Consider the following 27,664-nt stretch of genomic DNA (forward strand, 5'->3'; position numbering starts at 1 on the left):
AGGGCAGAGCTCAAATCTGGAGGAGATGGGAAGGGCTGTGCCTGTGAAGCAGGGAAGGGAGACGAGGCTCAGCGCTCCGTGGGGTGACTGAAGCTCGGCAGCTACGGGAGGTTTTGGCCAGGTCAGAGCTGGGAGCAGGCTGGAGCTGAGCAGAAAATGATGCAGAGGGGCTAAAAAGTACTTGGTGCCAAATAATCCCGCTGTGAGGCCGCACGGCTCTCTCAAAGCAAACACGTCAAAGGTGCACACGAGCATTTCTGAAGAGGATTTAACTGTGAAGAGTGTTACAGAAAAATCCAAGGAGAAATGAATCATTTCTGCCGTCAGAGCCGCATTTGAATAGTTGAAAATGAGATTGAGGCTATAAGATAAGAAAAAACAAAATGTTGAGTAGCTGCTCTCTAAATAAGCCCTGTCTGTTCTGTGCAAAAATAGTGTACACTGATGCGATTAAGAAGGGATGGAGGCTGTCTCCACTCTCCTTTCCTGCGGTTGCTTCCCTTTGGAAGCTGAATGTTCTTCTAATACCAGGGGGTTTTATGTGACATAAGACTTATAAGCCTGAATGATAAAGAACAGCTTCTATAAATCATTTTGCTCTGCAGATCTCAAAGTTTCAAGAACCCGATGTCGGTTGGTACACAAAGTATGACTGGCCACGTTTGATTTTGCCAGCATATCTTGATTTGCAATATGCCTTTTAATATGAAAGTCGGGGTGATTTGTTTTTCCTGTTCCTTTCAAGGATGCAGCATTTATCATTCTTACATTACTGGAATTTAGGTTTCTCACAGCAGTAGCTGCAAATCTCTGCTTCTGAGTATTTTTGTGTAATTAAATTGCAGTTTTCTCTGTGGATTTTATCTGTGAACCTCTAGGGGGTTTATGAGAAATCCACAGACACGGCACACTTGTGGGTATTTGTGTGGCCCCTCTTCTGTGGTTTTCAAACATGTTATTCCTAGGATGGCCCAGAGGGGTCTTTTCCATGGGGGAAACTGCAGCAGAGCAGGGATCACTGCTTTTTCTGGGCAACGACTTAAATCTTCTTCTTCATCCCCATCTCTGGAACTCTCTACAGAGGTTTGCACTCCACTGGAGAAGCCGCCTCGGTGCCCACATGAAGCCTCTACTTACCCCTTCCCTGCTGGTCCCTTCCAAACCTTTTGTTGTCCATCCTGCAATTCCCTGTGGAGACTAAACCCACGGAAACCACGAGCTACGCTGGGTTTGAAATGCTGATTCACAACTTTGTTAGGAAGTCCAAGCCGCCTGCCAGGCATTGTGCGGGAGCGCTGATGAATTAACCAGCACTTTCCATGCGGTTGTTAACAGGCTCCAAAGTGCAGGGAAAGGTTCAACTGGGAGAAAACTTGCTCACAGCAGTAGATGTACAAGTACACAACCCAGGGGATATTCTTTGGGTACTGTTCTTTACTCTCTGGTTTCTCTTCTCCAGAAGGAAATGTTGTTTAATTACCTATTTCTTTGCGCATCGCTGCTGTTTGTCTACACTTTTCCGACTTTCTCCTAAACTTAGCCAGGTTTGAATACGGTAAGGACATAGGCGAGAGCGCTGATGCAGAAGTTTTTTATCAACTGATGTATTTTTAAAATACAAGATGTTATCTGGATAAATGTTGCTGCAGAGCAACCTTGCTGTGACCTTGCCCGGTCCCCCCAGCCAGATCCGCGCTGGTTGTGCCAGCTCCGGAGCTGTAGATCACTGCAGCACACATGAAATCGGGCCGAGTCCTCACCCTCCAGGCAGCACCGGCGGCACCAGCAGTGGGACGAGGAGAAATGCATCCTCAAGATGCACATTCAGCTGAGCGCCGCTGTAGCCGGGGTCTATAATTCTGCTTTGCAGCCTGGAAGGCAGCATTGCTGCTCATATTATGCAAGTTCTACGTCCAGCCAGGGGTGTGTGGCATAAATACCTGTGTATGCCTTATAGCCACTCGCTTTTTATTGTATTGTTTTTCCCCTGCTTCTGTAACTATAATTTACAAATGAAATGTGCTCTGATTTTTATACTGCTGGCCTGGGACCCGGAAAGCTGTTTGTAAGGAAAAAAACCACCAAAAGCCTTGGAGAGAGACTGAATTTTGCTTTTAATGAGGTAAAACCCAAATGGGCAGTGACTGGAGTGGAAGTTGAAGGAGAGGGATGAAATAACTCAGGTTCTGCCTTGGAATGATGTGAGCACCGGAAAGCCGAGTCCCTGCATTTCTTAAGTATCCTGAGTGTAGCTACAGTCAGAAAAGGTGCAAAATCCATACGATCACCGCAGCTAAATTTGCAGTCATCCATAGAAAGAGCAATGAAAGTTCCGTGAAGAATATTACTAATGCTTGTTTACAACTCGAAAGGTGTGCTGTCACCGATTTGGTGGTTTATGGATGCGGTAGATGTGGGAAATATGAAAGAAATAAATGCACCTGATTTTAAATGCTTGGGATTTTTTTTAGAAGCCCTTTTTGTGGGATTTAGAAGCAGTGCGGGGCTTTTTTTTGTTTCCTGGGTCATGCATTTTTCAGTGGATCGCATTCATTCCATAATGCTGGCTGAGAACTCAAAGTAAAATGAACAAAGAGTGAGAGATTGGAGCCGTTCGGTGCAGCCATTTTTGATGTCTCAGTGGTTTTAAACTATATGTGAATGCTTCTTGAACCCCAAATACCCCGTGGCCTGACTTGTCTCTATTTTCGAAGTAATTTACGTACACATTTCAGCCGTTCCCACAAGTCATGCTGGACTTAATGGTCTGACAGTATTTCCATGATAAACCCTAGGGGTTTATAGAGCAGCCATAAAAATTCACTCCAGGGAGAAACTTGGCATGCCACATCCTCCACCAGAAGCTATCTTTTTCTGCTTTAAATCGGGTATAAATCAGTTCAGCTGCTGTAACCTCACAGAAGTTACAAAAAAAAAAAAAAGTTTAGTGGTTTCATATGGTTATTTGGTCCTCTGAAACTCTGAAATACCGTAATTTAAATATAGATAGTGACTGTTCTTTGCTTTGGAAGAACCTGCCCATGCTAGAGAGTTCTCCATTTCAAAACTCAGGAATTTCTGAAGGACCAGGGAAAACTTTTAAACTCCTAGAAATGCTGAAATAAACCTTTTACAAAAGTAACTCTTGCTTTTGTGGCAGTGAAGCAACTGATGCTGATTATGTCTTTAATTCCAGTAGGATGGAGAGTAGGAAGCACCGGGAGCAGCTCTAACACCTCACATCTGTTCCAAAAAAAACCCCATAATGTTCTTTTTTCCTGTGGATTCAATGAGAGGTCTTAAAGCTGCTCTTCCATAGTTATGAGGTCAGGCTGAGACAGTTGGGGTTGTTCAGCCTGGAGAAGAGATTAAAGCAGCTTCCAGCGCTGAAAGGGGCTCCAGGAAAGCCGGGGAGGGGCTTTTTCCAAGGGCCTGGAGTGATAGGATGAGGGGGAATGACTTTCAAATGGAAGGGGGAAGATTTAGATTAGACATTAGGAAGAAATTCTTCACTCTGAGGGTGGGGAGGCCCTGGCCCAGGCTGCCCAGAGCAGGGGTGGCTGCCCCATCCCTGGAGGGGTTCCAGGCCAGGTTGGATGGGGCTCGGAGCCCCTGATCCAGTGGGAGGTGTCCCTGCCCATGGCAGGGGTGGGACTGGTTGGGCTTTGAGGTCCCTTCCAACCCAAACCATTTTATGGTAAATTATTCAGAGAGGCAGAGGACACTATAGTGTGTTTTAAACTATTCTTAAGAAAAAGAAACAAATCTTTTGGGTCCCCATGTTCTTTTGAGGCCCACGTTTGACTGACGCGACTGCCAGAAGTAAATCCGAGAACCTATTTGGCCATTAGCGGTTTTACTTTTCAGATTGATAAATCAAGTGGGAAAATGCGTGGCTGTTACAATCTAGGCAGGACGCTGTTGACACAACACGGGAATATTTTATCAAAAATTAATCATATCAATGTTGCTCTCAATCTGTGGGAAATAGGGATTTAAAGTAAAAACAAATGCATTTATGTAAACTGTTCTCTCAAATAGATGACTTATGCCTGTTTACATAATGAATCCATCACTTATCACCCTCAGGAGATTAGATAATTAAGCACTGAACAACTTATATTTATTCATGTACTTTCAAGAATGAATGAATTATCCCTTTCTGCACAAACTAAATGTTCTCCCTCTCATTAGTAGCAGGAGGCCAGTGATGGGATTTTGTGATGGAAAGGGTGTTGATTGTTTTCTTTAAAAATAAGAAGAAATTGATCTTTAGAATACAGCACACAAAGAAGCTGTGTTTGGTTAAAAGTCAATATAAATGATATTTAGCAAATTTATTAGCTATGTGAATGTGCTTGATATAAATTTATATGGGAAAGCTGGGCTTCTTTTTCTTAAATGAGTATAATTTTTTGAAGGATTTTGTATAATTTTTATAATTTTTGTGTAATTTAGATAAATATCTAAGCAGCTGTCTGAACAGAGTTTGCCTTTCCAGATGTAGACTTCCAGTGCAGGTGGTTCTATCGGAGTAGCTCACGTGAAGTTTCTCTATAGTCAGCGTGTGAAACTGGCCTTCCTTGGGAGCAAATCGCCCCTTCCTGCAACACGTCTAAGCCAGGCATAGTGACCCAGGGCCCTACATGGGCTCTGGAGGGCATTGAAGCACCAGCTTGGAGATGGAACCAGCCTCCAGGTCTCTGAAGTTCTGGAAATCTGAATGCATCCTTGCAGAGCCAGGCAAGAAACGTCCACAATTGCTCCCAAATGCAACTGCTGGAAATGACATTGATCCTTCCCTGGGGACCTTTCTTCACTCTTCCAAAGGGTTCGGTGGAATATGCAGGTATTTCATAGGAGCAAGGGCAGCTTGGTCTGCACACAAAGTTCCAATCCCTCTTAGTTAGAAGCCAGACCAGACACTGACGTGAGAGTTCACCCTTCCCCTTCAAATTAAGCTTTGTTTTATTCTGCATATTCTCACTATCTAGATAATCAACTACTCTGAGCAACCAGATCTAGTGGAAAATGTCCCTTCCCACGGCAGGGAATTCCACCAGATGATCTATGAAGGTCCATTCCAACGCAAACTGTTCTAGGATATGTCAGTGATCATGTATTACGCACACGTTTGCTGTAGAATAGGTAAAAGGCATTGTAATATTTAATTGTTTCACTAGCTGCTTTTCTCTTGTATTTAATCTAAAAGTCATGGTCACACAGACTAGAAGAGTTGTTCAGCGTGTCAGGGATGAGAGACGAGGTCTTGTCCTCTAGCAGCACACCAGAGCTGAATATCGCTTGTGATTCGCACACATTTATTCTGAATTCTGTAACAAGACAGGTTTTAGCTTGAAGTGCAAGGTTGGGACCTCCTTCAGGGAGTCATAGCCTGTGGCCTTCAAGAGTAATGACAGAAGAAGGCCTGAGGTACTAAATTCTTTCATACAGCTAGAAATATGATTATGCCTTTTTATGACTTAGAAAACAGCATTACTAATTTAGTAGAGAATTTACAATAAAACACTTCCTGAAGTAGCATGCCCAAGGTTCTGAGGATTTATAAATTACATTAAGAACTTGAATTATTGCAATTACAGAATAAAGCTGAGAGATGAACATTTCTACTTGGTTTTAGGAATCGTTTTATTATTCACACTAATTAAGCTCAAAGCCTTAGAGGAATGCTGCATTTTGGTACCTCTTTTTGAGGGAATCCAAAGTCCAAAGATGTCCCATCTGGGCGGTGGTAGGGTCACACCAAAGGTGCCCTGAGGTAGAGCCAGCTCTTGATGGTGTTCTTCATAAATTATAAACCAGAAGCCTCATCCCGATCACCCGCTCTGAACTAACGCGGGAGCTGTAGGAATTCTCTGGGTTAATTAATTGTGAACAATTTGATTCATGTTCATTAACAGCTCTAATGTTGTTAATTAATAACATAAACATTTTTAGCAGGATGACTGGCTTTCCTGTAATTCTAAGTTGGCGTTCAGAAAATGGAGTTTTCTTTTGGGGCTCGGGGATGGGTAGTCCTTCCACTGACTCTGAACAGGTGAGAAGACAGCAAATACTGTAAGACTGGCTCGTTGATCCTTAATAACCGAAGTCTGAGAGCATGGCAACATTTCTTCTGGAGGCACTCCTAAAAATAGCCAGTGTGACAGGTTTGTGAAGGCATGCAAACCCAGGGTGATTTGTGTAGTAAGGCTTTTATTGATTCATTTCTTTGGTCTATAGAGCAGGGTAGTAACTAAATCACATGCTAATGTGAGTAATATATACGTGTATTATACAGTACTTTGAAGATTCAGGCCCGCTGTGAACTGCCCTTCATTTCTTTTAATCTCTCTCAGCAGTGACTAATTAGATGACCACATCTCATCCCAGGGTCTCCCAAACAACATCACCAGAGTCACTCTATGGCCAGCGAATCTCATGCGCAGTCGTGTAGTTATAAATACATCTCGCTTACAACAGGGTCATTTTAAACTCCAGTAAACTCAGCTCAGATTTAAGAGAGTGTAGAATTGCTCTCATATCTCTTTGCAAAGCCAAATACGTCTCATCAAAATTGTCTGGGGAAAAAAAATAGTTGTAAGAGGTATGTCCTGTTTTTTCCTCTGATTCTTTAAGTATTTTGATTTTCTTGATTAGGTTGGCTGCTTGCCTGGGAATGTATGGAGATAGAGAAGACTTTTATCTATTGAGACAAACGCTAGGATCACCATTGACCTTCGTGCTGCAACATTGGGCCACGAGGCAATAAACAGATTTTACTAATGCAGTGCAGTGCGTAAACACAGCTGCAGCACTTGGGGAAACGAGGGAGGCTGCGGTCTGCATCCATTAAACTAATCCTGATTTGAACCATTGCTGAAGGTATGTGATGCATTTAGGGCTGTGTTACCCATGCTTCGCTTCACAAACAAAAGATCTTTTTGCTTGGGAGAGCGTTAATTTCTGGGTGAGAATCTGTGCTTGAGACAGTCTTTGAAAGCCATCCTCCTATTGCTTCAAAGGCTGCGTTTTGGTGTGTTGTCTCCCCACAGAGAGAAAGTTAAAGGATTGAAAAGGGATTGCCTTGTCCTCTAAGCAATAAAGACACTTGCTCTGTATTCTATTTTAACAAGGCAAGATATCCATGAACAAATGTAACAGTGGTTAAAGGTGGCAACAACATACTAAAAAGCATACTTTCTTTAGATATAAGGTAAAAGATCTAATTAATGATACTAAGCACTTTTTAAAGTGTGAAATCTGTTTCTGTATGTAGTGTAGCATGAGCGAAGGCAGGCAGGCAGCCGACAGTTACTATGTAAATTATCTCCACGCAGTGCTAAATCAACGATTTTTTTTCTGCATAGATGCTCATTCCAGGTTGCTCCCTGTAATGACCTCAATTATACATGTCTTCATTGTGAAATTATGATTGCCTTTGGTGGGCTGCAAATGACAGCAGAGGAAAAGAGTTCCATGATAAAACAGCACAACAAGTAATACCTGCTGGCATTAGTATGCACAGCTTGCAAAGGTGCAGTGCAACTCCAGCTTAGCACCTTAAGAAAGAAAATTGGAGCAGAGGAAGGAAAGTGTTAGACAATATCTTGACATTTTTAACAAGAAAAGGAATTAGTAAGTCTTCATGTTCTCCCGTGTAGCCGTGGGACCTGGTGTTGCAAGAGATTTAAGGTAAGAATATCAGATGGCTACACCTGGGTCACCAAAGGTCCACTGTGCTTTGCAGCCTCTCTCAGGCTGAATGTAATAGCAGAGAAAAAAAGTGTAGGAGACAGGACAGAGTGATCCTTGCCCTCAGCAATCTCTCGGCAGCAGCTCCTGGCAGCCAGGGAGTGATCCCTCACCCTCCTGACTGGAGGAGACACGTTAGAATAATGGCACCACCCTAATTCTTGGAGATGCGCAGTTTTCAGGAGCTGAGCTACTGCCATCACCAAAGAGAGTTTGCAGCGTCTTGACTGCCTTTCCCTGACCTTGATTTTGGCACAATACCCGATTGATGAAAGATAACTTCAGGACCTCTGATACACAGAGACACGGTTACACCCGTTCCTTTCTAAAGGTGATTATTACAAAGGCTTTGCCCCTGTCTTGAGCTGTTAAAAATTGAGTCAAAAGTGAAGTCATCCCATTCTCTTATGATAGCATCTCTCTCCCATGGCAGAGTAGTTGGCTCTTTTTATTTCTGGCTGGAATAGACTGAGGAGTTGCTTCAACTGAAATCCTAGAGAAGAGTACCAGGTTTGACAAGAGTTGATAAATACGATCAGCTAGGACTGATACTGATTGAATCTATTGAATATAGAAAGCTGTTTTGCATGCATCATCCTGCAGAATTTCCAAATGAACATAAAAGTGCTCAATTTTAGAACCAAATTTCCATTCCAGCCCGTGTTCTGCGAGTCAGCGCACTTTGAATATTGCCCATTTGTGCTGTTCAGTTTTGTATGCGTGGTAAAAATCCTTTTATCTCCTAAAGGTTTTTAAAACTAAAATGAACAGCATCCAACACTAAATCTAGAGGCTGTATGCAAAATTATTGTGGTGACTTGAATAATTATTGCACATAAATCCAACTAGCAATAGTGTGCCTAAGCTTTATAACTGAAGTACAAGGTTCTGAGTTTCTTTAAAGTGATTTTTAAAAGCCCAGTCCTTACATCCTCGTAGGCATCTCTGTTTTCTCCCTAATACACCTTGTTTTGTAAGGAAATATTTTCTATTGAAAGCAAAAAAAAAGATGACTGAAGCCACACAAAATAATCCTGAATTAGTAGAAAAGTTTTAGATGTTAACAAGGTGCCCTCAAACATACTCCATAGGACTAATCAGAAAAGAAGCGTTTGTATCATTAAAACCGTCTGTGCTAATTACATGCTTTAACATGAAAAGCCATCTCTTGGCCTGATGTGGTTCATCCGAGGATGGCATCTGTGCAAGGTGTCTTCTTAAATAAGAGTTAATGTATTTTTCATTGCTGTTCTTCTAAAATGTGAAACCGAAGCGTCTTTAGCACCGTTTGGAAGATGGGCAGGAAGCCTTAAATTCTACTGCAACAGAATACTTTAAAAATGTTGTTGAAGAGAGAGCTGATGGGAGCCCATCATTAGCCAGGGAACTCAAGGCAGTGCGAGAAACAGCAGAGGAAATTAAGGAAAACAGCAGTAAGATGAAAAAAAAAAATTCTCTTGTAAATTAATGACCCTCTATTTCATTTCTCCTCAAGAAAAGATGTCCTCATTAGCTCTACTCCATGCTACAAATTATTGTAATTATCAGTTCTTCATCCTGTCAAGTGCACTCCAAATATTTTATTCATAAAAAGTAGCTCTCTTTTATGCAGAAAATAGCGGCATTATTAGCCCCTGTGTGCTGCTTATGTGCTTCAGGCGGTTGGATGAGGGTGGTGGGCTGGGACCTCGCCGCTCGGGTGGCTGCTGTCAGTGGTCCTCAGTGGCCACGTCCCTGATCTCCTCCAGAAGGTACCAAGGGAAATGTCATTTAATGATTTATTGGCCCTTCAGGCTTTGACGCTAACCTACTCAGTGACCTTGTGCGGGTAACGTTCTCCTTCCCAGTCCTCCTCCAGCTCCCCATTTGGATTTTAAGGTTTCAGGTGCACGAACTTTTTGATGGTCTGACTGTGTCAGACCCTCTTCTCGCATAATGCCTCTGAGAACCACCACAACCCAAACAACAGCAGTAAGTTAGTAAACATCCCTGGTTTTGATCAACCATTTATCAGAACTGTACCTACCATTTCTTTAAAACAGCTTGTGCTCTCTCTAAAACAGCGCTAGGAATATTAAACGTGAGAAGGGCAAACCACCGGCAGGCACGACATGCGATGCCGTATTGATCTTTGCAGCCCTAAGTCACCCTCAGATCTACAGTGGTGAATGCAATTTGTGGCACATTCAATTAACTTCTCATTTAGGTGGAAGAAGCAGGAAGAGAAAGGATGCAGAGCAGTTCGGGTGGTGCTGCACAAGCAAGTTTTGCACTAAGCGTTCGCAATGAGTTGCTAAACCAGTGCGTTGAAGTGAGTCCTTCCAGGCTTCCCAGGGCTGCTGAAATAGGCTGAATATTTTAGTGAGCAGATTGAACAGATTTACTACTCAAAAGATGTTAAAGCCATTTTTCAATTAGAGAGTATGTGAAGAGATGGAAAACGATGCTTGCGAAAGTAGATACTGGGTGATTTCCACACCGTAAGCCCCATAAATGAGTGCAAGATTTTCCCACTAAAGCTGTTAACTTTTAAGGCAAAAATCACATCTTAAGCTGTGAACTGACACGATAAAAACGAATGTTTGGATTCACTGAAAGTCAGCGCTTCTTCAGAGGGCTCGAAGAAAGTGCATGTAGTGTTTAGATCTTACCGATGCAGATACACTGTAGGTGATAGGCGGATCCTGTGCGGGTCATAGCGACAGAGATGAGAAACAAGCGGGCAGGATGTAACTTTGGCGGCTGATGAGAGGGAGTAAGCTGACCCCGTATGTCATTCTGTAGTGTCAGCACTGCTTGAAGTGGTTTTCCCCAAACCGCGTGGCCTTGGGTGAAGCAGCATCAGTCTCTTTGATCCCTATTTTAATGACAGTGGACATGAGGAAGGAAGGGTCTTGTGGCCGGGGGAGGTTGATTCATTCCCCACTCCAAGTTTCCGAGTTGGCTGAAGTGATGTAACACCAAAGTGCTCTGAACATTCCCTGTTCATCTTAATGGGTCATTACCCTGAAAGACCCATTTTCAGCATTTATATGCAGTATAGTTTCAAGGCTTTCTTATTGCAGAGCATATGAATGAGAGTAAACAAAAAACATAATGTGGATGATAAAACTGTGAATGCAGCAGCTTTGATGATGTGACCTGCGTGCCCTGTAGCTGCGTGCCGCTGCTGCTGAAAAGCTTAATGATGACAATCTGCACCCGCAGTAATTCTGGTATCAAATGTCTTCTCTATCTGTGTGGGCACACATGGTAAAATACGCAGACACATCTTGTGATTGTTGGCTGGAAGGAAATTATGTGTCATGGTGTGGTTTCAGAGAGATGCTGGTGTGGGTTTCGGTAAGGTCTGCTGCCTTAGGTGTTTCTTTTGTGTGGTACATACAAATCAAAATAACTAATTTATTTTTTCATTTTTCATTTAGGTAGCACATGAGAAAGTTTCTCGCTCCTTGGTTATAATAAGGACTGCTTGGCTAGCAAACTGATCTAGTTGAAGGAGGGTTGGATTAGATGACCTTCATGGTCTCTTCCAACCCAAACCATTCTGTGGTTCTGTAAGAACATCTATATCTCAGATGGTATATGTGGCTGCATTTGGTAAAGGAGTTTTCATGCTTCGTGACTTTCAATATTTAGACAATTGAAAACTGGATTTATTTATATTTCAGTACCCCAGTCCTACCTTAATTCTGCTTCTTCAAGGAAAGAACCTGATTCATTCTTGTGCCTTTTCAAAGGACCTCGCCAGGAGTCCTCTAGAGAAACAAACCCAGATAATCTCAACAGGGGAGCCTTTGCTTGCCCTCCTGCTTTGTAGACTTAACTATTGCAGCCAGGTTTGCCAGAGGAGCCGCCTTGGTGCCCCAATGTCAGAACAACTGCTAAATGCCTCAGGGAAATGATGCAGCCCATTTGATTGTGACAAATGCAGTTCCTGTGTCTCTTACTTGACTTTATTGTTTAGGGTGTTTTATAGCATAGATAATCCATCTCCTTGCCAAAATCCTCCGGAGTCATTCCTGGAATGAGGAAGAAGGAAGGCAGAGAAGGGGAACAGCTTCCCTTTGTAGTATTTGGTGTTATTTCTGCCTTATTGCCTTTTGCAGAGGTGGTTCGGCTGAGCCTGCCGGAGGACCAGAAGATCAGCGTTACCACCATCACAGTTGGCCTGAGCACCGTTCTGACGTGTGGGATCCGCGGGGCATTGCGCCCTCCCATCATCTGGAAGCGCAACGGCATCATCCTCAACTTCCTCGACTTGGAGGATATCAATGTAAGTCTCGAGTTACTCTTGACATTTTCTTTTTAGGTCATTGACTACTATCTTCTGATAAGGAAACCAGTTTTATTTTGATATTGTTATGGAAAACTGGAAGCTGGCGCAATATATTGGAATATTTTCCCCTGGAAACCCAGGGGAAAGTAGCTCTGCAGACCATTAACTCCCCAGGGCTCTCTTTCCTAGTACAAAGAAACAGGTTCATCAAGAGCATGAAACAATACATTTATAGTTGGCAATGAAATCTCTCCTCTATCTAAATCAAATAATATGTTTTTATCTCTGTTCCTCCTGTTTCATTTGTCTTTCAGCCAATTCTTGTCTCTCATTACTCGGCTACTATTTCTGATGAGCAGAATAAAATATGGGATCATGTGGCAGGGTGTGGCAGTACCATCACAGGAGGGAAGATGAATCTCTCTTAATTCACAGTGCAGGTCTGATGCGTGAGCCATAGTGTCTAGTAAAGAAAATACCTGAATAATGGTATAAACTTACTCATTTATTTAATAATATTTAATTACGGAGAGAGTGGAAAGCAGTGTACAAAAAATATGGTCCTTATTTCATTTCTCTTTGCATTAAAGTACGCAGTAAATCAGTTTTTATTTTAATTACACTACAGCAAGAGTCAATTTATATTTTTGTTCAGCTCCTGTTAATTTGATAACCACTCAGTTCAGAGTTCTTACAGTCAATACTGTGACTCCCTAAATTGCTGCGAGTGTATCCAGGATTGCTGAAATGTGAAAAATCTTTGTTTTACCCTTTTGCATTAATACATTAGAATTATAGCACACAGGACAGAAATACGCACTCAGTACATTATTTGTTGACTCTGCCTTAGCAGGGAAAATCATGTGCATTATGTATAGGTGATTACCGTGTGCACAAACTCAGTAATTATAACCATCTAAACATTCCTTCTTTTCACAAAGCATATTTTGCCCTTTTAAAAATGCATTTCTTGTCACCGTTTGGGGCGTGACATTGAAACACAAAATAAAACCAGCAAACATCCCACTGCAGGATTGGCACAGGACTATACAGAAACCGCAGTGAGGACACGCAGGACTGCACAGCCAGCCCAGAGCCGGTGTACCTGACCAGATTTCTTATAGACATCTATCAGCGCTAGAGTTAAAATAATGCCCTTCAGGTCACTGGCACTAAAAATACGTGGAAACCTGCCAACTATGATGCGCAAAGTCAGGCGCTCCCTGCTGTAGTCGGAGCGTAGCATCGTGAGCTGTGCAGGTGGTTGACTCGGCAACTTTAGTGCCTGTACCACCTTGTGCAAATGTTCTTCAAAACACATCTATTCCTTGACACAGGGTAACCTGGTAAAGGTTGCACGTGCTGCCGATGGGCTTTGTTTAATCTGTCCTGAGCGAATTCAACAGCTTTGATCGCTTTAATTTGCCAGTTGTGTTCGCTAGATAGATCTGAGATGTTGTGGTTTTAGGCTCGATTTTCTTGTTGGGTTCAAGACTGAGCTGAGGTTAGAAGTGAGATTGAGCTGTTTTGAAAACTTATTTCCACACACTCTGGAAGTGCAATAGCAGTCTTAGATGTTTTTGGCCAAAAATAATGAATATTCCAGGTATTTATCTTACCTTTATGACATTCTGCTTATGTTCACATTAATCTTAAAAGTTTCAAAGCTCATGGGTGAACTGAACGCAAAATGACAATCCAGACACTGGAGTGCAAAGGCATCCTGAAGGGTAGATAGCACGTGGCTCTGAGGCTTCACTTGCAACTCATACTAATTTAAATAGAATCTTGAGAAGTAAATTTTCAGGCTGAAACGCCAGTTAATTTAATTTAATATAATTTTTAATTTTAATGCCTTGGTTTAGCACTGGCTCAAGTGGGTTTCTGGTTTACTTAAAAGTAATTCTCTTTTTCTTTGGTTATTAAATGCTAAGAGGAAGATTATGTCCTTGGACATAAACTGACTGGTTCCTGAACGATTCAACACTGCCTAGGACAGTCCCATGTAATACAGCAGAAAGAAAATAATTGCTTTTTGATCTGTTTAAACTAGTACACCACTGAGAAACTATATCAAAGGAGCACTCTGAGATTCTTAACAGGAAGAAAAACAGAATTTATGCCTTCGTTTTCATGTTTTACTTGTCAGTTTATGACCTCTATCACCTTGTCATAGAACACCTGCTACTAGTGCACATCAACTTTTTTTATCTAATAAACACCTCCACACCTTTTTCATCTTTAATTAAACTGTAAAGCTTTTTATGGTCTATGTGTATCACTGCCATCTGTATTCTGGTCTGGTTACTTGAGGTGACACAGTTTGGAGATTACCGGCTTTTATTTTTACTCTTCCCCTGTTGTCATTCTGTAGGACACGTGAGCTCAGGTGTGTCCCTGCGTGTCTGAAGCACTTGTTCGTAGCAGGGATGAGGATGCGGTCCTTTGAAAATTAGTATTTAACTGTAGTTTTAATTCAGAAGCAACATATCGGCACAAAGGCTGCAACAGCCTATAGACAGTCCAACTCATTCCTTCAGCTCATAAATCCAGTCTTTCTATTTAGGTTAATCACAAGCGTAAGATATTCCTCACTCGTGGTCCATGAGCTGCTTTCACCTGCAGCATGAACACACTTGTGTTTGGGGTTGGGCAGCAGACAGTTCAAAGCTTCAGCCTCTTATACATACAGAAATTCACATTAAACAATAATCTATTTAAAGGCATTGACAACAGGAAAGTAAAGGCAGTGCAGATCTTAGTATACTTGAAGTCAATTAATTGAATTACTTCAGTTTTCTTTTGGTATGCCTCAAGCAGAAACTCAATTGCATTTCTGCTTTTCACAATAAGGTTAGCAATTTGGCCAATTGCAAGTGCAACAGGAGATTAATTGTACCTTTTTAACTTCAAGAAAATCATCCCTGCTCCTGGCACAGTGGTAATCACATACAAACCTACAGGATATTCACAGGCTTGAAAAATCCTCATATTATATTTCAATTAAACTCTTTCCCTTCTAAATGCCAATTCGACAAATCAGATGAAAATAGAAGCCCAGTTCTAGAGAAAACAGAATCCTTCCAGCAAGGTGTGAGAGGTGAGGCACTGCTGAAAAGACCTTTGTGGCTTTATCCTCTCCAGAATTATGATGAAATGTGATATGAGAAGGTTGACTGTGTTCCAGATTAATGCTGCAAATGACAAAGACGGTCAACGAAAACCTAGATAATCCTAAATGTGCGCAGACCTGAAAGGTTGAAGATTACTATAAAGCCTGGTTGTTTAAGTGCATTACTTAAATCATTCTAATGTGATGTCTTGATTGGCAAGAAAATATTAATAACTTTTCATTGCTCTCTTAATCAGAAGCTTTCACAAGCCACATAGTCGTAATTTGTCTTGTCATGTCTGTGAAGAACTCTGTTAATGAGTTGCCACATACCTATTGCAAAAGCGACGTCTTAATGGTACATGTAATTAAATGGTTTTTCTTGCAAATATTTAAGATTGCTTTTAGCGTAAAAAATGTTATTTATCCATAAATTACCCTTCCATATTATTTATCCATTAGAAGTCCCGTTGCAGCTGTACTTTAAAAAAGTCACATCAACTTTTCTCATGCAGAAAATTACTATAATGTAGCTGAAACTGATAAGATTGTGATAGCTATAAATTGATTTATGGCTACAAATAGTGAAGTGGTTAAAATATATCATCTTTCAAAATAATAGACTTTTGTCCCCTAGGAGCAAGTAATGTGTTTTCCAAAATATGTGGTTTTGAAAGCATTCCTCAATTTGAAAATACAGTAAACTCCTCATGGAGTCAAATGTATTTATTCAGTATTTACAGGATATTGTTTCACGTGATTTGGCATTATCTCCAGGGAAACACACATTTATAAACAAAATTTATAAACAAAAATTTATTCTCCGGAAGCCTGGTGAAGGCATATGCAAACAGAGAGGAGAATATTACCATAAGAAGACAAATGTCATGGAATACAGATCGGTAAGAATTTGGTGAGTTATGAAGTGTAGTGCAGGTAGCTAGAATGTAAATTCACGAGTACCTTTCATGATTCATTTCATATTAATCCCTACACTTCAGCTCAAATCTACATTAGATTATTAGTTTGAAAAAAAGCTTTTCATTACCTATCATTGAAATACAAGTTTCTTTTCTGCAGGTACAGCAGGGGATTAAAGGCAAGGGAGTGAGAGGGCTTTGCAGCTACTTTATGACTTGTCTTTCTGCTTATTTGATGAAAAATCAATAATTGCCCTTAAAAAGTGTGCTCCCAGGAATTACCAAAATGCAGCATATCATTTGTTTACTATTGTCACTTGTGTGTATCGATCAGCTCGCCTTGCACAAAGTACATGGAGAAATATCCAATAGGAAGTCCAGGGGTCAAATTCTCTAAGAAGTCTTCAATATTCCTGTCCAAAAGAGCCCCTGAACCAACTTTATGCACGTTGAGTTTTGTATTACGAGTCTGGGGCTGGGGGGAGAAGTTGTTCATCACAAGGATCGAGTCACCAGTTTGGGAGATGGTTTAGCAGCAGGTGATGGGAGCACAGCAGCGTGTCCTACTAAGGCTCACACAGTTCCCATGCCTCTCTTCTGCCTTTACCTCCTATTAGGGGAAGGAAACTCATTTGGAGAGACCTCTGCTCTCACCTTCATCCCTTCTAGCCTTTGTTACGGCCATGTGAAGAAAGTCTGGGGTTTGCTGCTGGGGTTCCTGTCATCACCCAGGACCCCAGAGGAAGCTGAGATACATAGGACTGAACTTCCAGAACTCTGGGTGTAATATTTGAAACCTAAAGTAAATGGCCAACCTTTTAAAGTACAAGGCGCTTGGATTAGATTTCTCATTAGAACAGGCTGCATGAAGGCAATCTATTCCTGTTGATGTTTTTAATGTAGTTTCACTGTTGAATAATAAAAAGATCATGTGTGAATAACCCCACTTAATACCCTGCTAATAGAAATTGGGCCGTTAAAATGATCAAGCCCTGTGTCATCCTCGGTGCTGCGGTAATGCAGTGATGGGAGTAAATTACAGGAAGTTACATATTTAAAGCCAAGCTGTTTCTCTTTCAAATCAAAGTTTAAGCAATTGCACAGTGCTTATGGTATCTTCAGTCTTTGCAGGCTCTAAAATAGGGGTTAAGTGGAAAATTAATACTTAGAGAATTTTCAGAATATAGATGTATGTAATCTCTCACTTTGCCCTAATGAAGATCACAGAACTTGCATCCGCTTGTGCTTTTAGTGGAATAGCTCGTTTTTAGGTCACAGACCAAAGTTTGTAGCTGATTATTGCAAATGCAGGAATACCTTCGTGGAAATGATAGAGTTGTTCACTGGTTTCTAAATAAACAGTGGAGTATAAGGCTTCACATTTCCAAACATCCCATTTTTGTGGAGGAAGATGTTATTCCGAGGTGGTTTTGTCTTGCTTGCATTTTTAGAGCCGTATAGGGCACATACCTTGTGAAATGCTTGAGGTACTCGAGGTGGTACTTTCAACTCTCCTGTAGATGAATTGCATGTGCTCGGTCTGGGTGTTAAAACAGAAAAGCAGAACTACAAATACGTCAGGAATCTTCTAAAAATGAGAAAGAAGAAAGGAGTGAGCCCATCTGCTGTGAAGTATTAAGGTAACCAGGCAGGCATGCTCAAAGATGCATTAGAAAAATATTGAAAATGAGGTGAATGAGGACTTTCTGCAATCATTTGTGCTCTCCCATATCTGCTCTGTTGGGACTGATAATCAAATTACAGACCAAAATCCATGAATCCAATTTATCTGCCTCTGTACTGGAGTTTATGAATATGAATTCCTCCCAGAATTGGTGCTTACCTGTTCAGTCATGGCCATTGCATCTTTCTGAAATGGGTTGTAGATCCAATTAATAGAAACGTTTCACTAAATCTCTGTTGTGTTAATTCCTCCCTTCCGTCCTAAAAGTAAGATGACCTACCGTTGATTTTCCATGTGGTATTGTCTCTGTGAGTTTTTCAGGATATAAAAGTCATCAATTTTTATCTCTACTATAATTGCACAACTATCTGAAAGAGTTCATTTCCATACGTTCAAGCCAAAAACTTTTTTAGCTCACCAGCGAAGGCTTATGTTGTGCTAAATTCTTTGAGCAGAAAAGCAAGAAAAGATAAATTAATACCCCATCAGGCTGTGTTTGCAATAGTTTTTCTGGCATTTGCTTAAGGCTGAATTTTTCTCCTTGTAAATTACTAAAGTGATAGCATGTGTAAAACCAAGAACAAATAATATTAATGAAGCATAAGTTCTCAGCTTGTCTCTGGAAATGAATTATTAAAAGCACCAAAGAAAGTGATTTAAGAGCCCATGACTAATTTAGTTTTTATTATTTTTATATGAATCACTCATGAATCTATTGTAAAAAAAGATCAGAGACATTTGATTAGTGAGGAGAAATCATTTTCAAAGTGATAGCCATTGTCGTAGATTTTGCATAATAATAATCTCATTAAGCGCTTGGGTACATTTTGTTTTAAAATCCTGTAAACATTGTCAGAGAGAGGTTTCTAGGACTCTGATGATCAGGCAGGCTTTTTTAATGTGACGCAGTGAATACATTTGTGTTGCTGTGATGGTTACTACGAAACAGTGATGGTGTTCTCTTCATCCAGTGGAAAACCAGTGACACCAGTTCACGCCGGTGGCAGGACTGGGTTTGTCAGTAAGCATTGCAGACACATGGGGAAAGCCCATGAGGGTGATGAGGCCCTGGCCCAGGGAGGTTGTGGCTGCCCCATCCCTGGAGGGGTTCAAGGCCAGGTTGGATGCGGTCTTGGACAGTGGGAGGTGACCTTGTCCATCACAACGGGTTGGAACTGCATGGGCTTTAAGGTCCCTTCCAACTCGAGCTATTCTGTGATCCTGTTCTTTGCTAATATCTCTTCAAACTTCCTGGAAAACAAGAAAATTTGCCAAAAATAGAGTTTTAAATATGCTTCCGTTCTGTGCTGGAACACCTGCAAGATGTGTTAGAAAGGTTAATAAAAAAGCATCTGAAAAGGCAAAACTAGACCAGCAGCCGGTGCTCAGCTCCCCCAGCATCGGCCCCGGCAGCCCCGGGTTAATGTGGGCTCCCTCGGCGCCGGCCGCATTCCGGGATGTCAGAGCAGGAGATTGGTGGCATTACAATCACATATTGGATTTCACTTGAGACAGAATGTGAATAAGATTTACAAGCAATATGCAATGTTTTACACATTTCTAAGCACGTTGTCTGTGAGCTGCGGCAGATTGCAAGAGTGGGAAATGCATTAGAAGGGAGGAATGGGATAAATAAATATGAAAAATCTTCTGTTTGGAGAGACCGATGCCTTGGGTAATCAGTAGTGATGGAAAGGAAATACAATATGAAAAAAAGCACATATCCATTTTCTGGGATCTGCTTTGTTATTTTTTTAAATTGACTGTGTGCAGTAGCGACTATTTATATTCATTTTTTAGATTACTGAGTTCTTAGCAATTTAAAATGCAAGATGGTGCATTTTTTTAATCTTGCGAAGTTAAAACATATTCTGAAGTCACTTAATCAGTCCTTTATTTGAAGGGTAACTTCAAGACATGAAAGAAGCTCATGAAGGGCAGAGAAGTTTTTATTCCAAAAAGGGAGAGAAAACGGAAGACAGAGTGCTGGAGGAGTCCATTTATCATCTGCCACTGGCCGACCTTATCAATTATGAGAGATTATAAGCATAGCTTGCTGATTTTGTGGTTTGTTTTTTTTAACCAGGACTTGTAACATTATTTTATAATGAAATTCCTAACACAGAGGTGATGAACACCTTATCCTTATCTGACCGCTTTGATGCCAAGCTTATCAGTTTATGAGGTTAGAATGGTTCCTGCCTTTTGTTAATATATACATCGCTTCTCTTTCTTCCTCTTCACAAGAACGTTCACCTTCAGTGGTAAAGGAGGAAAGCCATATCCTGCAAGTTACTTTTTTGCCTTTCTTCTGGTTGCCTATGCTTTTTCATGGGTTGAGACATCAAAGTGACTTTTCAGTTCATCGTTGGGTGTTGCTGGGGGTGGGAGTCGGGCAGTCCCAGGGGTTGCTGCACTCGCTGCAGCTCCTGGACAGCCCTGAGGTACTCTGCTTTGATGATGGGATAGTTTCAGGGAGAGAAGAATTAAGTTACATTATTTTTATAGATGTTTATGGTTCCCTTTGACTGCTTTCAGGCTCATGGTGACTTGGAAAGCTTTACAAGAAAATGCCATCTGAAAAAAATTCTCAAAGCACATGAAATGTTGCTTCTGTCTTTTCCCAGCGTGATTCTTCCTCTTCCCTCTGCCCACCCCATCCCCTCCCCTGCCAGTTCTCCCAGCAAGCTTACATGAGCGTGTTTGGATGGAGCTCAGAGTCTGAGTCTCTAAAAATGCTTTGTGCTGAACGGTTTCTGAGAACTTTTGCTTAAAGAGCTGCCGCTTGCCGGATAAACATTTGAGAGGCAAGAAGTCCTTGCTGACCTGCAGTTCCTTCTCAGCTTGATAAAATTACGTACAGCATTACAGTGTTTCCCAGCAAACCTAAACAGGAGCTAAACGCACTATCGGTGTTATCTTATGCCCTGGTTGATATACAGGGACAGCAGCAAGAGATGCACGGCCGCAGCTCCTACGAGCTCCCCGAGGCAGTGCCGTACAGAGGGGAGTGGGAAACAGCCCACCCGCAACAGCTTCCCGCAGCGCTGCTGGAGTCCTGCCTGGGATGAGTGTAACTTGTAGAGTTGGAGGTTGTTAAGAAATCAAAGACAACTCATTGCCTAATGCTCTAGGGCTTGGGTTTTTGCAGTGCTTCCAAATATACCTGTTTGTAAAATATACACAGAAAGTGCTTGTGCATAAGAATGCATGCATACATATGGAATGTAACTGTGAAATCCTAATGTACTAATTATATCCACAGGGAAACATAAGGAGAAACCATGAGCTGCAATAAATAAACACAGGGAGAGTGAGTCATTAATTTGTAACAGGATTTAGTATTTTGTAGCAACAAAAGGCTGGATATTGAACCTAAATTTCATAATCGCTTTTTCCTTCCCACATCTAATGCTGATCATTCTTAGTAACCTTGTGCTATTGTGTGCATTTACGCTGTGTGTGCAAGTTCTAGTACAGGGCAGATAATTTTCTTGTGTGCCTGACATAAACGACACGCTGTTAACCTGAATTAGCTTTGATAACCTGCTTTAAGTGCTAGAAGTTAGAAAATAGTTTTTAAAAGTCATAAACCATGCTTTTACCATTATAAGCTTCTCTGTACAAGAGAAATACATTAGGAGAGGAAGAGAATAATACCATAATCCTGCATCAGTTTGTTTTTGCAAGGGTCTTTACTTTATTAATGCATTTGTATGCATTGAAAAAAACGGATCGTCCATAAAAAAACAATTACAGAGCACAAACCAAGCATTCGTAATATTTTCCTGAGATATCTTAAAGGAAGCAACGTACTTAAACCAAGGAAGATTTTACTGTCCTGTTTTTCCACAACTCTTTATAAATCATTCCATAAAAGTAGTCATCCTGCTTTTATTGATCTAAACTCTATTTGAGTTGCTTTGGGATTAACTTTAAAAACTATTATTAAGTCCCCTCCACTGCAAGCATTTTCTCTTATCTCACGCAAATATCATTTGAACAGGATTGATGTCTTTTCTATTTGCAGTTACTCATGCAGCTTTACTTTTCAGCAGGAAAGATCTAGCTGAAGAGAAAACAGGCAAATGCTTGAAATGGGCATTTTTGAGTAGATGTTTGTAATAACGCATTGGGTATCTTAACCAGCTTATTCCAGGGGGTGGATGCCGAAGGTCCCTGACACCCAAGCTGGCAGTAATATTTGATATGCTTTTGATACTAGGTTATGAATTTCAGGAACATCTGTGGATTTACTCTTATCCTTTATAATTGTTCCTAAATTTGGAGCTTGGGACTGCACGTGCCTTAGGGTTGCAGACAGCAGAACCAGGGCGGTTATGTCTGCTGCTGGAGAAGATTCAAGCGCCAGCCGAAGCGGTGCCAGATCAATCCCATAATGTAAGATGTGGAATACTTTGTACTTTTCTTTAAAGATACCAAGTGGCGTTGCAGGACTGCGTCAGGATTGCAGCTGCCTTTGAAAAATGTTCTGTGCATCATGGCTGGAAAAAAAAAAAAAGCTTCAAACTGTGAAGCAGATACACCTCAGAGAGGCAGAAAATGTGAGATGCAAGGAGCAGAGACCCAAATGGGTTTGGTTTAGAAAGGAGCCCATCTGATGATCAAACAGCTCTTGCTCATAGTTTCTTAGCACCTGGCAGGCATTTAGCAGTAACAGCACGGATGAAGATGGTTCTTTGTAGCATTGGACCTGCCATGGGTGCAGCGGGAATAGGAGTAGCATCAGCACCACCACACGGATTCCCTTTCTCCACCACAAAGAATTGGGAGCCAAGTTCTTGACTCCCATCCAGCAGAGCAAATTTGCATTCCTCTGGATCCGCAGAAGTCTAAACATTAATGGAGTAATTAATGAAGCTGCTTCGTATACCCATCAGTGCTGTGGTTCTGTTAACTATAATTTGAAATGTATTCCAAAGCAGAGCAATTGTACATTGTATTCAAGTGCCAAAACCTCTCTAGTAACTCATATTCTCCCCATCTATAATCAGAAATTGTATTAAAGCAAGAGGAGATCTAGAAAGATGAAGGGGATAAAAAAAGATAATTTCAAGCAGTTACAGATCAAACTGAGTTTCTTTGAGAAAATGCTTTTTGTCTTCCTCCTTGTCTCCTGCCTAGGATATTGTCTGAGATAAGTGACAAACAGTTTCAGTTCTTTCTTATCAAGTCTCAAGGTTATGGTACATTCTCTAAGAGCCGACCTAGATAAAGGAAACCTTAACCCACCCAGAAGTTAGCATTTTATGCATCTGAGGTTAACGAGTAGATATTAAATTCCCCCATAAATTAAACAGCTGGAGATTGCCATCTTTTTTATGTGCAAAGAGCACCTTGTTAGCAACGGGCACAAAAGTTCATGTTCTCAGATGAGTTACTTTGCCTTAATCTTAAATTGCTGCTCATTTTCTCCCTGCATGTTGATTTATGAACTTTAAAACTTACTGTTCAAAATTCAAGCTGTGTTCCCGAGCTGCGATGCTATCAAAACCACTGAACAGGTATTCTCTCTTTATGTGGTGTTTAAAATATTTTAACTAAATAATAAGGTACCTTTCCTGTCTTTTGTTACATACAGGATTTTGGAGAAGACGATTCCCTCTACATCACCAAGGTAACAACTATTCACATGGGCAATTACACCTGTCATGCCTACGGCTATGAAGATCTGTATCAGACTCACATCCTTCAGGTGAATGGTTAGTAAATGGCATATATGACAGTCCATGAAAGCATTCCTGTAAGCAAAGTTACGTGTTAATCTTATACCCACAGAGGTGCAAAAAGCCATGCACCAAATTGTCTTTGTAGGAGAGCAAACGCAGCTCACAGTTTGCTCGCTTGTGCTATCACACAGGCAATCAAAAAGAAGGGTACCAAGGTGGGGACGTGTATAATTACCTGGGCTTCAGCAGGTCTCCTAACCGTAAAACAACCTGTCATTAACGTTTCCATAGAGTTAAGAGCAGTGTTTCAGAGCGCGTCTCAGACTAATGGCTACTTTTGTCAACAGAAGTGTTGCTTCAATAATTTCTTCTTCCAGCAAATCACTTCTGTTGTGTGAAATAGCCCAGGGTATTCAAAGAAATCCAGCAGTGTTTCCCAAACTAGCTAACTCACAGCTCTATATCAGATTATTACCTGGTTGTAGTCAGCTTGGTTCACTGAGGGCTATTTGCATCGGCTGAAGATATGGCCCACTGGCTTGCAAAATGAGGGCAAACCATTTTACAGGTGAGAGAATCACACGGGCTATGTTCCAGCATCCTCATTCACCTCTGTCCCCTGGACCCCATTTGCACCTGGTGGAACTTATATTCGGGCGTTTGCTATCTTTCTTCTGACCTCAAACTCAGTCAGCTGGATTTAGTTGAAAAATTCATTCTTTTAAACCAGCGTTTCATCGATCGACCAGCCCATGGAGTAGCCACCTTCCCAGCAGCAAAACTGCTGCCACTTTAAAGCCATCTTTGTGTGTGCTGATATGACCATCAGTATCTCCAGAACAGGATACAGAGTAATTAGTTGATCACTATGGGTTTATTTTTACATGTTCTGGTAGGAAGGTATTTAGTTTTACAGGAAAATTAAAAGATTTTTAAATCTTTACTACAGGGTATTTGTTATATGAAAAATTAATATTTAGTTCTTTCTCTGGATGTGCGCAGACCTCTACAGATGAGAGCTGTCAACTGGAAGAGCAGATAGCTACACACAGGTTAACAGAGAGAGGCTGACATGAAGAGAAACAGTAAAAAGGGATATTTATGCGCTTTGCGAAGCACCATGGTGGATGTGGGGTTTAGTTTTGACGGCAGCTCAGGTCTTTTGGATGTGTGTAAGTGCTCCCCACCCACAGCAAGTACCTAGAGGAGAGCACAAAGCATCCAGTTGATTTGAATGAAAACTGACTTAATGTCTCTACATAATAATTTGTCATCTTTTGAGATAGTAAACTGTAAAGTCTCGGCAATGTGGATAACTAGATTGTGCATGCTGCAGCTGGGAAAATAGGTTTCCTTCCTCAAAGTGCCATTTGTTTGATGAATGGCAGCTGAAAGAAAAGCGAGCTAACAACTTAATCCCGTGTATATTATGTGATATATTATGAGGACTGAGCAGAGTTTAGTTGGCAGACAACAATGTAGACTTTATCATCACTGAGAATATAAGGCCCAAAGGCTTTGAAACTAAAACCAGAATCGGAGGAAAGCTAGATGGAGCGCGGGGAGGGGTTGATTCGTTTCATACTCATGCCTGCCACGTAGATTTAACTTGTTGTTGAAAGATCATGTTTTCCTTTTCAATGCAAGTTTCACACCACAGCTGTGTGTGGTTTTTCTTATGAATACAAGAACACTGTTATACAAAAGACCCTATTATCCATGTTGGCTTTTTAATGTTGCTGTATGGTTGCTAAATACTGAAAAAAAAATGCCATGCGTTCTGGTGTCAACCCAGGCTTGCTGGAAAGCACTGCAAGGTATAGAAGTCTGTATCTTGCAGCATCTAATATTCCCATATGAGCCATTAGGCTTTGCAAAGCTGGGGTTTTGCTGTTTTGCGGCTGGCTGCCCCCATCACTAAATTCCCTCCTTTTCTGCCCGTGTTGTGGCTTCCTCCAGCAACTGCCGTTGGGGCAACAGCACCAACGACAGGACAGTGTTGCTTACCTTCAGATGCAGTTTGGGGTTCCCAAGGCAGAGCCCTGCTCAGGAAATCCTTCTTGGTTTTTAGTCAGTTAAAGGACAAATTGAGGAATTTCTTGTGACAGGAGTAGAGGGAAGAAGCTGAGCCAAGCTGAATTGAGTGAGGATGCTGAGAATCTAAGTATAGTTGATGGGCTTTGTTCAGCGCTGGGGATTGTCTCTGTCAGACTGTATCAAACTAAAAACTCCATCTTCAACTTGGGAGGGTTTTTGTTGCTTTTCTCTGTTGGACAGAAACTGTAAGAGAGTGTGACAGAACCAAGTCAGCCAGAACTCGGGTGTATCTGCTCGCCTGTCTTCTCCAGGGAGGGACTCCTACACTTTTAATATCAAAAACACATGGGATTTTTTTCTGTGAAAACAACCAGAATGTTGGGTTTTTTCTCTTTTCGCTAGAAAAAACTCCCAGGTTTCTCTGTGGGAAAGAGTATAGGAAGAACAGCCAATTGGAAATAAAAGGGGTTTCTCTCCAACCCTTCCCAAGCACACTGTGTCTGTTCCCAACCTTTAGACTGTATTTCAGTTCATTCAGTATGTCTCAAAGCCACAATAACTTTTCCAGTGTCCCTGGATCCTTTTTGTACCACCTGAGTCCCTGCTTACTGTTCCTGCTGAAGGCAGTTTACAAAGTATTTTCCTTTTATTGCCTTTTTCTCCTTAAAAGTATCTGTTTGTATTTATGTATGCCCTCATTGTGGCTTTCATCCAACATATTCTCTTTATCTTAAAGTTTCTGCTTTGTCACATCTTAGAACGTATCAGTGGTGTGTAATAGCTCATTGATTAGGTGATATAGAAAATGAGGAAACATAAGCTTAAATAGAAAGCTTGGAGTGCAACTTCAGGAAAATTAAGTTTCTGGGGAAAAAAACATCAAAATCCATCAAAACCTTCCCCACAGAAAGCCTTGTTTTCATGCCAGTATATTGTCACGGTTGTTCCTTTTGTTGCCCAAGGAAAGTAAATCCACTGCATCACAGTTGAGTTGTGCTGAAAGACAGGCACGTGCTTGTCCACAGCAGCGCGCGGTGTCCGTGCGGACTCTGCCCGTGCAGCGCTGCTGGGCTGGAACCACCCTCACATGCAACGCTAAGAGCAACTCCACCGCATCTGACTCAGCATCTGCCATCGTGCTGGCAGAAAGGGACCTCAAAGCCCATCCAGTTCCGCCATGGGCAGGGACACCTCCCACTGGATCAGGGGCTCCAAGCCCCATCCAACCTGGCCTGGAACCCCTCCAGGGATGGGGCAGCCACCACTGCTCTGGGCAGCCTGGGCCAGGGCCTCCCCACCCTCAGCGTGAAGAATTTCTTCCTAATGTCTAATCTAAATCTTACCTCTTCCAATTGAAAGCCATTCCCCCTCATCCTATCACTCCAGGGCCTTGGAAAAAGTCCCTCCCCAGCTTTCCTGGAGCCCCTTTCAGCACTGGAAGCTGCTCTAAGCTCTCCCCAGAGCCTTCTCTTCTCCAGGCTGAGCAACCCCAACCTTCTCAGTCTGTCCTCTTACGTATGGTGCTCCAACCCTCAGATCAGCTTCATGGTCCCCTCTGGACTCGCTGTAAGAGATCCACGTCCTTCCTGTGCTGAGGACTCCCGAACTGAACAGCTTCTGGGCAAGAGGCATAAAGCACACACGTGTAACGCAGCCTGTATGTGACATTTGCTGTGGTAGCTTTGGTATGAACTTATCAGTCTTCCAATTCCCAGGAGTGATAAAATCTAAGTCAGTGTATTTATACACGTGGCCCTTAAGGTGTTTGGAAGAAGCGAACGTGCTGAAAGGCAGTGCAAAGTTTAAGAATGAAAAATTCACCTTGTGTGCTAGTATCTTCGATCAGGAGAAGCCCAGAACGGTAGGAAAATGATGTTCTCTCCTATGTATGGATATTGCATGGGAAATGCGTACAGCATACAGAAATTGTAGGGAGGAAAAGCAATTTATCACTTTCAAGAGGAAAAAGAGTTGCTGAGGATAAAGAATCTCATAAAATTGTAATCAACTATGAAAATTGATGATTTGCAAATCAAAAGACTGCTGAGTGTAGGGCATCATTTTCCTTGGTCCTTGCACTCTGGAAAACATCAGCATAAATCAGAATATTGTATTCCTTGAAAACCGTTTTAAGATGCCCTTCCATCCTTAGCCCCATTATAAGGGTCCAATAGGACAAATTTTCCA

General features: G+C 41.6%; 1 protein-coding gene across 4 annotated transcripts in view; it reads left to right on the top strand.

Moving 5' to 3' along the window:
• FSTL4 (follistatin like 4) overlaps positions 1–27,664 on the top strand; it is a 226,343-nt gene that overhangs the window by 175,555 nt on the left and 23,124 nt on the right. For all 4 annotated transcript variants that reach the window (XM_054079740.1, XM_054079742.1, XM_054079739.1 and 1 more), the window contains exons 7-8: positions 11,865–12,031; positions 23,353–23,473. In XM_054079740.1, coding sequence (XP_053935715.1) covers positions 11,865–12,031; positions 23,353–23,473 — 288 coding nt within the window. The remainder of the gene's footprint in view (positions 1–11,864; positions 12,032–23,352; positions 23,474–27,664) is intronic.

Source organism: Cuculus canorus, chromosome 14, assembly GCF_017976375.1.
Source record: "Cuculus canorus isolate bCucCan1 chromosome 14, bCucCan1.pri, whole genome shotgun sequence".
Taxonomy (NCBI): domain Eukaryota; kingdom Metazoa; phylum Chordata; class Aves; order Cuculiformes; family Cuculidae; genus Cuculus; species Cuculus canorus.